This window comes from Pipra filicauda, unplaced genomic scaffold, assembly GCF_003945595.2.
Source record: "Pipra filicauda isolate LSUMZ 115617 unplaced genomic scaffold, ASM394559v2 scaffold80_size11013439_pilon, whole genome shotgun sequence".
NCBI classification, from domain to species: domain Eukaryota; kingdom Metazoa; phylum Chordata; class Aves; order Passeriformes; family Pipridae; genus Pipra; species Pipra filicauda.
The window spans coordinates 10,984,142-10,995,263 of record NW_024104987.1 but is presented as its reverse complement, the minus strand read 5'-3'; the positions used below and the strand labels follow the sequence as shown (position 1 = coordinate 10,995,263).

Below are 11,122 nucleotides of genomic sequence, written 5' to 3'. Positions count from 1 at the left end.
TATAGCAGAATAAATTGGTTGTCACCCCAATGTAAGAAATATAAGGAATATGTAGAGCTGTTAAAGAGTGTCCAAGGGAGGGACAGGAAGGTGGTGAAGGGCCTGGAGGGGCCACATGAGGAGTAGCTGAGGTTTGTTTAGATGAAGAAGAGGTGATGGAGGTCAGACCTCACTGGGATCTGCAGCTTTTCCCAAGAGGCAGCTCCAGTCTCTGCTCTGGGGGGACCAGGGACAGCAGCCAGGGAATGGCTGGAGCTGTGTCAGGGCAGGCTCAGGTTGGATCTCAGCCAAAGGTTCTTCCCCCAGAGGCTGGTTGGGCACTGCCCAGGCTCCCCAGGGCAGTGGGCACAGCCCCAAGGCTGCCAGAGCTCCAGGAGGGTTTGGCTGATGCTCTGGGGCACAGGGGGTGACTCTTGGGGATGGGCCTGTGCAGGGCTAAGGGTTGGACTGGATGATCCTTGGGGGTCCCTTCAAACTGAGTAGATCCTCCAAATGAGAACAGGTTTCTGGGGAGCCTGGTCAGTGCCCAACCAGCCTCTGGGGGAAGAACCTTTGCCTGAGGTCCAACCTGAGCCTGCCCTGACACAGCTCCAGCCCTTCCCTGGCTGCTGTCCCTGGTCCCCCCAGAGCAGAGCTCAGTCCCTGCCCCTCCTCTGCCCCTGCCCAGGAAGGTGGAACTGCACTGAGGTCTCCCCTCAGTGTCCTCTGCTCCAGCTGAACACACCAAGTGCCCTCAGTGTCCTCACACACCTTCAAATCAAGGCCCTTCCCCATCCTCCTTCCCTCCTTTGGACACTCTCCAATGGCTCAATCCCTTCCTTCCATTGTGTCCCCCCAAACTGCCCCAATGTTGAGGTGAGGCCACCCCAGGGCAGAGCAGAGCGGGACAATCCCCTCCCTGATGCCCCAGGACAGGGTTGCCCCCCTGGCTGCCAGGGCACTGCTGACTCAGGGACAACTGGCACCACCAGGACCCCCAGGGCCCTTTCCCGGCTCTGCTTTCCAGCATCTCATTCCCAGTCCGCCCGTTGTTGTCCCGTTCCAGGGGCAGAATCCGCCCCTTGTCTCTGTGAGCTCAGCCCCGTGCCGGTGTCCCCGTGTCCCCACGCGGTGGCAGCAGCGACAGCGGAGGAGCCGCGGCCGGAGGCTCGAGGGGCCGGGGATGGGCTGCGAGGGGACGGGCAGGATGAGCCCGCCCGGGCAAGGGTGAGATACCCACTGCGGGACGGGCTGGGAGCGATTCCCGGCTCGTTCAGCCAATCCAGCCCATGGATGGCCCCACGGGACGTGTCCCGGCCCTGGAGGGATGTACCTCCGGGGAATGTTCCTCAGCCCTGCGGCGGCAGGAGCCATCTCTGGGGAATGTCCGACTCTTGGTGCCTTGCTCAGGTGACCTTGGCATCCCAGCGTTGGTGACCTGCCCCTTCCTGCCTCCTGCTTGGTCCCTGGGGCAGGACAGAGGTCCCAGGGACACTGCAGGGAGCACTTGGCAAATCGAGGGGGGGATGACATGAGATGCCCCGTGTGATGGGGCAGCTGCTGAACCACAGGATGCTGCTGAACCACAGGATGTTCCCCAACAGGGCAGAAGCATCTCAGTTCAGCCTGGAGATGGTGTAAAACCAGGGTGTGAAGTGATGCTGCAGGTGCTGAAATGAAGCCTTCCCACCTCTATTTTTATCTTATTTTTTATGCCAATTGCTTCTTTAGGTCAGAGAACTTCCCCCCCCTTGGACCTGCACTGGGGAACCCAAGTCCACTCAGCTCTCCCCATTCTAGAGAATCTTTTCATCTGTTCCAATAAATCCTCCCTGGATTCCCCCAAAACACCTGGTTCCTTTGGCTGCAGGTTCCCAGATCAATGGATAGTGGAGTTCACTCCATTATTCCAGAGCCATTGTGCTCAGTGAACTCACCCACCTCCCAGCAGGACATGAGATGGACCATGGATGAGGAACCTGAGCTCATCCCACCTCTGCCCCTTCCTGGAGAGCTCCATGACCTGTCCCATGCCAGAGATCTGGCCAGAGATCCACACAGAGCTGAGCTGAAGTGCCTCAGCCAGGTTCTGGCCTTCCTGGCTGAGCTCCCAACACCAGGATGAGCTGGTATCCCCCCACCCTGACCCTCTGGACCCCTCTTTCTTCCCCAAGTGCTGCTGTGGGATGCTCTGTGCCCAGCTGAACACACCTGTGGGTCATGTCCATCTCCATGGGAACTCTACAGCCTCTTCCCATCCCACCCCATCCCATCTGGCCAGGGCTGTGGTGCACCTTGGACACTGTAACTCACTGCACCAAACCAACAAGAGGCCCTCAGGGATGGAGGCAGCCCCACCACCACTGGAAGCAGGCCCTGGACACCAGCAGTGTCTGGAATCCAGGCTGGATCCCTTCCCTGGGCAAGTGGATTCACAGTGATGTAAGAGGGGATTGAAGTTTGGCTGTGGGTTCCTGAAAGGAGACAGTATTCCAGAACCAGCTCTCTCTTCCATCCCAATAATGGACTCAGGATGTTAATTAATAGATAATTGCTAATATCTTGCATCCCTCTAATGTCTCACTGATGAGCTTCAAAGCACTTTGCAGTCTCTGGCTCTGATTGCCTGCTTTGAGAGGGCACAAATTGCAGCTCAGAGACATTTCAGGAACTTGCTGATGATCCAAGTCCGGATCAGCATCAGCCCCAAGTTCTGGATTCCTGCTCCAAGCACCGACCCGCCCTGCCTCTCCTGCCACACCACTGGCCTGCCTCCCAAACCACAGCCTTTTAGCAAACCCTCCCAGGGAAGCTCTCAAGGAGGCAGAGGCAGGGAAAGAAGGAGTTAAGCAATATACTGATAGGCTGGTGAGATCATCGGAGCTGGGATGCTCCATTGTTTATTAGACTCAACAGAGCCCGGTAGACAACACCCAGAGGGATGAGGGGCTTGGGATGAGCCTGGCTTTGGAGAGGGAGACCTCCTGCTGCAGCCAGCCCTCACTGCTCTCCACGTAAGTAGGATGGGTGTCCATGGGTTTGGCTCTGGGGGTGGTGGAAAGGGAGAGGAGATCCAGCACGGCAAGGCTGGGGGTCACCCTCTCACTGAGCCCCTAAAAGGACTTGCAGGTGTTGTTTGCTCAGCAGGTCCCTGAACGTGCTGCTGGGACCATCCAAACTCTGGGTGATGCTGGAAAGCTGCTCCTGAGGATGCAGGGGCCTGGGCCCAGCCCAGCTGCACTTCAGCAGCAAAGGGACACTGGTTCCTTCTCAATTTCCACCTGAGACCTGGTGGGGTTGTAGGTGATGTGAAACCCCCTGATGTGTTGCCTCACATCCCCAAGCCGGGTCTCGGAGCAGCACCAGCCACTGCCAGCCCCTCCTTCTCCAGGGGGACAGGGACGTGGGGCTTCAGCACATCCCTGGTACCAACACAACCTCCCTGCCCTCCCCCAGGGCAGAGCCTGCCCAGCCCAGCAGAACCAGCCCTCCTGGGGCTGGCACGTGGTGGCAGAGAGCTGGGTGCTCTGAAGTGCTGCTCTTGTGCCCACAGGAGCTGGTGGGGGGGTCCCTCCGTGGAGTGCTCAGGGGATGGTGAGGGCAAGTGGCCACCTCCCCTTCCACAGCGAGCCAGGACAGCCCAGTGACAGCCAGGACACAGGCACAGCATGGTGAGTGGGGCCAGGGGGGCACAGCAGGGTGAGTGGGATCAGAGACATGGAGTGGGGAGCGAGGTCAGCATGGGGAGTGGGCTCAGAGAGACACTGTGTGGGGAGTGGGCTCAGAGAGACACTGTGTGGGGAGTGGGCTCAGAGGGGCACAGCAAGGTGAATGGGCTCAGAGGGGTCTGGCAGGGGGAGAGGGCTCTGAGAGGCACAGCATGGGGAGTGGGTCAGCACTCGGTCCCTCCTGGGGGTTTCCCTGCCCTGGCACAGGAACTGGGAGCTGTTCCCCCCCAGCCCCTCCCCATGCAGGTACCCCAGGCAGACCTGGGGCTGTGGGGATGCTCTTCATGGGGCAGCATCAGGCAGGACAGGTCCCCACCTCCACCCTCAGGTGTGCTGGGTCATTCATACCTGTCCCTCCCTGGGACCCTGACTGACATCCACTCTCCATTAAATTTGGCAGCACTGACATCTAACCAAAAGTTTCTGCTGAGTGTGTGTGTGCACATGTCCATGAATGCAGCCACCTCCTCCTGGCACACACAGACCAGGAGTGTCATCTCAGGGGGTCTCTGCTGAGCTTAAACATCAGGACTGATCAAAGAGTCTTGCTGAGACCCTCCAGAGCAGCAGGAAAAGCCACGCCCCAAAAAGCACATCTTGGTTTTCCTCCATTCCCCGGTTTCCTCCCAGCTGGGACCCACCAGTGAAGACTTTGCTGCCCCGTTAGGGTGGCAGACTGGGCACATCTTCTGGCTGAAGGACAGACAAACCCTTTGGGTCTTTCCCAGAGGCTTTGCAGAGCATCTGATGCTGCTGTTTGCCAGGGACCATCACAAGCCATCTGGAGGCCACTGGAAACCCTGGAGAGCTGTGGAGCAAAGGGGAGGGTCTGGGGGTCCCTCTCTGTGGGGCACTATCTGGACCTTAGACAGCCAGGTGGGGGAAGTGTGTGCACACCTGTGTCCAGGTGACTTCCACCCAACTTCTCCACAGCACCCACCCAACCCAGCAGTCTGGGGTCCTGGTGCCAGGACTCACTGCCTTTGTCTTCTTGGGGACAGCTGGCAGGGTCTGAGCCCTCAGGAAAAGCCTGGCCCTCAGTCCAGGTTGGTCTCTTTGGTTCTCCCCAGCAGGAATCAGGGCGAGCCACATCCATGGAGTGCTCAGCTCACTCTGGGATTTCCTTAGAATTTTCTTTTCTGAGGCTGTTGATTCCCGGAGGGATGTGGGGCTGGAGGGGAATCTGGTTTAGGAGAGGAGTTTCTGCTGCTGCCTGGTGGAGTGAGGAACTTTATTCAGGGCAGTGGCTCAACAGCAGAGAAGGGAGTAAAATCTACCCATAAACTTGGCCTGGATTTGCAGCAGTATTTGGTGGTTGGTTTGCAAAATCCTGAGCTTTTCCCTCAGTGGTTTGTGTGGTGAAACATGGGACAAGAGCTGCAGCCTTTGTGCACCCCACCAGCACCCACAGCTCTGCACCAGGGCAGGTCCTCACCTGCCCCACCACCAGTGCTTCCATGGGATGGCACCTGCTGAGTCCCAGGGCAAAGACCAGCTGCACTTTGGGACACTGAGAGGGGTCTCCATGAGGAAGATGCAGGTGGAGATGGACACAAGTCCCTGGGGGAGCTCTGGTGTCCCCAGCCATGCACAGTGGGATGAGGAACTGCTGCAGTGAGGACTTAAGAGGAGATGTAGGAGCTCCTGAAGCACCAGGGCTGCCTCCCCAGATGAAAAGGAGATGGCCAGGCTGAAGACTGGACTGGGGCAGTAAATCCAGCTCTTGCACGGCTGGGGAGGCTCAGGGCTGTGCACAGGGACAGAGTCTTCAGATGGGCCTGTCCCCCCACTTTTGGCACAGCTCTGGTCACATCTGCAGGTCCTTTCCAGCATCCCAGGTCCTGACTGGGATGTCAGGGCTGAGAACTGCTCCTGAGGGCTGGCAGGTGAGGAATGGCATCCGTGGGATGGGCTGAGGGACTGGGACAGAGCCCTCAGGTGCTCTGCTCAGCCCAAAGCTCCTGCTCAGCACCACCACAGAATGTCCCCAGTGTCCCCAAGGTGGTACCCAGGGGTGTGCTGTGCTTTGGCACTGGGGTCCCCAGCAGCACCAGTAAACAGGACCCCAAGATTTCCCAGTTCAGAAACCAAACATCACCACACAAAGCACTGGGAGAGCAAAGGGGGGAGAAACAGAATCACATGAGGCTCTTCCTGATGGAGTGGGAAAGGAAAGATCCTGGTGTTACCTCCAGCTCCGAGAGCTGCCAGGGTTTCAGCAGCACAGCAGACACACCAGATGTGAAATCTGAGACAGGACAGCAAAGAGTCATCTGCTGATTCTCTCCTTCCAACAACGGTGGTTAAAAAAACTGGGAGAAATCTGATAGCACTTTGCTGCCAGACTGCTCAGGCCAACCATCAAATCTGAGCACATCTGGGATGAATTAGGGATGGAGCACGGGCAAGGCAGGAACTGGAATTGCATTAACTCTCCCAAGAGCTGCAAATCCTTTCAGTGCTTCCAAACAAGCTCCCAGGCAGTGGCAGGGAGTGGAATCCTTCCCCAGCTAACAATGGGAAAAGTGTGACCAAAAAAGGATGCTCTGCCAGGAAGTGCTGGAGAAATGAGCATTGTCTGGGAATTGTGGTGAGAAGGGTGGCTTTGCCAGAAAATAAAAGGAGGGAATAAATCCACTCTGGAGGAAATGGAAAGCTGAAAGGGAGATGATGGTTTCAGCCTGATATTAACTCCCTGCACAACACACAGAGCTCAGAGCACCCCTGGATACAGAGGAAGGACACAGCCCATGGGCAAGCAGGGAGTGAGGTGTCCTAAATCCAGGACAGGACAGCCTGGATTAGACTGCTGAGGTGTGAGATCTGGGGATTATTCCAGAGAATAAATCACATTTCCAACCACAGAGCCAAATTACAATTGTACCGTGGCTTGACCATAAAACCTCCCCATGAGAGATGTTACAGGGACAAAGGCAAAAAATGCCACTCCAGGGTGACATTTCAGGAGGAGTCTGATTGACACTAGAAGAGGAGGATTTGCACTAGAAAAGGAGGAGCAGCAATAGTCCAGTTTGCAGAGGTGGGATTAGCAGCTCAAAAGGACAAAGAACAGAAACCACAACTTGCTACTATGACCAAACTTACCTGCCTGGTCAAGTCCTTGGTGATCCCTGATCAAGGGCTGTAGAAGACATATCATGTATTGAGGGCAACAGAGCTGGGGAAGGGGCTGGAGCAGCAGGAGCAGCTGAGGGAGCTGGGGGGGCTCAGCCTGGAGAAAAGGAGGCTCAGGGGGGACCTTCTGGCTCTGCAACCCCCTGACAGGAGGGGGGAGCCGGGGGGGGTCGGGCTCTGCTGCCAGGGAACAAGGGACAGGAGGAGAGGGAACGGCCTCCAGCTGTGCCAGGGGAGGCTCAGGTTGGACATCAGGAGGAATTTCTTCCTGGAAAGGGTGGTCAGGCACTGGCAGGGGCTGCCCAGGGAGGTTTGGAGTGCCCAGCCCTGGAGGTGTCCCAGGAAGGCCTGGCCGTGGCACTCAGTGCTCTGGGCTGGGGGACAAGGTGGGCATCGGGCACAGGGGGGATTCCATGGGCTGGGAGGGCTTTTCCAACCTCAGGGATTGTGGGATTCTATGGGATTCTACCAAGATGGCATAAATGTGTCCCCTCCTCTCTCCCTGTCTTTTCTGCTCCAACAGAGAGGAGTGAAAACCAAAGACAGGAGGGATGTAAATGTTGTCCATTGTTCTTGGCTTTCATTTTTTGCTTGTTGGTCCTGGTCTGGCAAACCTGAAACATCCCAAAATACATGGATACCGTCAGTTGTTTTTCCAGCTGTGAGCAGGGGCTGGTGCTGTGGGAGGGCTCCTGAGCTGGGCAGCAGCAGGACACTGAAGTGCCCTGCCCTGTGACAGCTGGGTCACCAGATCTGCAACACTGTCTGTGCTGGGGGGCACTAAACTGAAAAATTACATCTCTTTTCAGAGTGAGCCACAAACCTTGATAGGGACACAGGTGAAAGAGTAAGGGAGGTGCTGGCTGGAACCCAGCCATCAGCATCCACAGATGGGCACTGGGCCCAGTAGGGTTGGAATATGGGCAGGTTTCCTTCAGATGGTGCCTCTGGAGCTGTGCCAGCCCCATGTGGCTGCACTGAGGTGGTGTTTGCTCTCACATTGATCAGCAGCAATGGCAACAGAGCTGGGGCTGCTCCTCCACAGCTGCTGCAGCCACAGGCAGGGTGCACATCCAGCCTGGGATCAGCCGGGATGTGAAGCTCCTGGAGAGCCACTCCATGGGCCAGCAGCAGGGCTGGGCTGAGCAAACACCCAGACAAATGAAGCCCAAAGCAGGACATTAAATTACCTGCTCAGGATCAAGCCCCCTTAGGCCCAAAGCTCATGTGGTGCTCAGGCAGAGCTGTGCCTGGCAGTGCAGAGGGCACAGAGCCCCACTGGGGTGTTGTGCCCAGGCCAGCATGGATGTGACTGCTGGGGAGCACAGGGGAGCCCCATGGGGACAGCTTGGGCTTGGCAGCAACCACCAGGCTCTGCTTGGTGGTGCAAGCACAAGGGAGATGCTCCAGGCTTTTGCAGAGCACCCCTTTGCCCCAAGGGTGGGCCCAGCAGAGGACAGAGCAGTCCCAGCCCTCCTGACACCACTGAGCCCCCGGGAGGAAGCCTGGCAGCTCAGGCAGGAGTTTGCTTTGCAAAAACAAATCTAATTCCTGGGTGTGAAGCATCCACATCCCTCTCCTGCCTTCCTCAGCCCTGGCATCTGCACGGGCTCATCCCTGCTGAACTTCCCAGCAGCAGGAACACTTCCCAGTCCAGACCCCTGCAGTGCCCTCAGCAGAGCCCTGAGCAAGCAGTGGGTGCCATAATGCTCAGCCCTTCCCATTTCCCATAATGTTTTCTCAGTGCTAAAGGCACTTTATTACTGGGAAAATGTATTTACCCTTTGAGCTGATGAAAAACTAATGTACCAGAAGCCACACTGCTGACCCAGCTGTCCCAGGAGCCCTCCCACAGCTCCTGCCCAAGCTCACAGCTGGAGAAACAAGTCCCGTGGGACCAGGACTTCCCATCTCCCATCTGAGCATTTAGGTAGAAGTGAGAAGCTCCTGTGCTGCAGCTGCTACAAGGCTGGGTGTGGCAGTGAGGAATATCCAGCCCCGGGGGTCTGAAGGAACCTTCAGCCCATGGGAAGGGGCTTTCTGCTGTCCCAGAGTGTTCCTGACATGACATTCCTGTGTCTCAGTTTCTCCACCTGCAAAAGGGACACACGACCATGTCACGAGGTGCTGGGGTGTAATTTGGGATCTGGGAGGGAAGGCAGGTCCAAGGACAGAGCCAGCATCACCAGCCCTGCCTGCAGCACCCTGCTGTTCCCCTGGAAGCAGCCAAGAGCCTGGGGAGGTTCCAGGTAGTGGGTTCCACCACTGGATCCCTGTGTGAGCTGGGAGCTGGTGAGCTGGAAGGTGTAAAGACAGGGACAGGGCCTGCAGGAGTCCCTGGGTGGGCAGTGGGGCTTCACAGGCATCTTCTGTCCAGCCTACCTGTAGGCCCCCATTGCCAGCTCCTACATTCCATTGCTCTCACAGGTGTGATGCTCCTCGTTCCCTGCAGTGACCCACAAAACCTCCTCCACCTTCCTTCGAGTTGCACTTACTGGTGACCAAAAGGGAAGCACCTCCATCCTCCATCACTTGCCCGGCTCTGCTTTCTCTTTTGTCCATCACAGGTCACCTCCTCAGACCCCACCACCATGGAAATCCCCCCCAGGAGCCCTGATGGGAGCGAGAGGTCTCCTCCCTCCAGGGAGCTCATCACCAGTCGCACGGGGAGCACCCTGTGCATGAGCTCCCGCAGCGAGTCCATCTGGACCAGCACCTCCAGGAGCAAGTGGGAGATCTACCACAAGCCTGTGATCGTGGTGTCTGTTGGAGCTGCCCTCTTCCTCTTCGGGACGGTCATCATCATCCTGTCCTGCTTCCTGAACGATGAGAAAAACGTTTTTAAAATGTCTGGCCCGGCTTTCCTGTCCCTGGGGCTGATGCTGCTTGTTTGTGGCCTTGTGTGGATCCCCATCATCAGGAAGAAGCAGAAGCAGAGACAGAAGTCACAGTTTCTACAGAGCCTCAAGTCCTTCTTCTTTAACCGCTGAGAGCAGCCCAGGACCTTCCCGGGAAGGTTCCCCTCCCCTCTACCAAGTTGTGCTGATTAGCCATAAAAAGAAACACGTTCTTGTACTCTCCTAGAGGATTTCATCCCAGTAAGTCTCTTCCCTACATGGTTTCCAGTGTCAAAATGAACTTTGTATTTCATCCAAGTAATGTCAGAAAAAAAGGGAGCAGGATTTTCCAGCTGAGCCCAGCAAGGCAGTTCCAAACTCTCTGTGTCGTTGCGTCAGTGAGTGACCCAACAGCACATGGTGGGGAAAGCAAAGCTCCCAAGTAACCTGGGCTAAAGCAAAGCTCCAAAGTTACCTGGCTCCCCCCAGGAGCTTCTGCAAGATACATCAGCAGAGAGGAGCCCTCTGACTGAGCAGTGAGCCAGGCTGGTGTGAACATTGCTGCAAACTGCAGTTTGGGTGGAGAAACTGAGAGGCCAGATGTGGTTCATCCAGAGGTAGTGAAGAGGAGAAGCAGGACAAAATAGTTCCAGATCACTTTGTATCAGAAGAGGCCACCACAATGGGCAGTACACATCCTCAGAGCTCAGGAGAACCAGACGTGATGCCCATGGCCAGAACATTCCTGTCATTCCTAGAATCACAGAATTATTGAGGTTGGAAAAGAATTCCAAGCCCATGGAGTCTACCCTGTGCCTGATTCCCACCTTGTCCCCCAGCCCAGAGCACTGAGTGCCACAGCCAGGCCTTCCTGGGACACCTCCAGGGCTGGGCACTCCAAACCTCCCTGGGCAGCCCCTGCCAGTGCCTGACCACCCTTTGCAGGAAGAAATTCCTCCTGATGTCCAACCTGACCCTCCCCTGGTGCAGTTTGAGGCCGTTTCCTCTTGTCTTGTCACTTCCTGACCCCCACCTGCCTACACTCTCCTTTAAGGTGGTTGTAGAGAGTTGTCCCCCCTGAGCCTCCTTTTCTCCAGGCTGAGCCCCCCCAGCTCCCTCAGCTGCTCCTGCTGCTCCAGCCCCTTCCCTGTTGCCCTTCTCTGGACACCCTCCAGCCCCTCAATGTCTTTCTTGCAGTGAGGGGTCCACTGACCTGTCACAAAGACTGCTGGGCCACTGGAGCTCACTCCATGCTGTCTGGGGTGTTCCCAGGCTGTGTTTGTTGCTCCAAAGGGTCAGAGTGAGGAGCAGCATCACAACCATCATGTTCTGGGTGTTTAAGGAAGGCTGTTCCCCAAGGCCTGCAGGGCCAGACCCGTCTGACAACATCTGTCCATCTGCACTGGTGGTGTCTGTCAGAGCCATCCCTGAACCCCAAACATC

At 56.8% G+C, this 11,122-nt stretch overlaps 1 protein-coding gene across 1 annotated transcript; it reads left to right on the top strand.

Moving 5' to 3' along the window:
• Positions 1-2,930: 2,930 nt before the first annotated feature.
• Positions 2,931-10,532, top strand: PIRT (phosphoinositide interacting regulator of transient receptor potential channels). The gene is made up of 3 exons (XM_027742282.2): positions 2,931-2,993; positions 3,533-3,650; positions 9,410-10,532. The coding sequence occupies exons 2-3, from the start codon at positions 3,648-3,650 to the stop codon at positions 9,830-9,832; spliced, it is 426 nt and encodes a 141-aa protein (XP_027598083.1). The 5' UTR covers positions 2,931-2,993; positions 3,533-3,647; the 3' UTR covers positions 9,833-10,532.
• Positions 10,533-11,122: the final 590 nt, after the last annotated feature.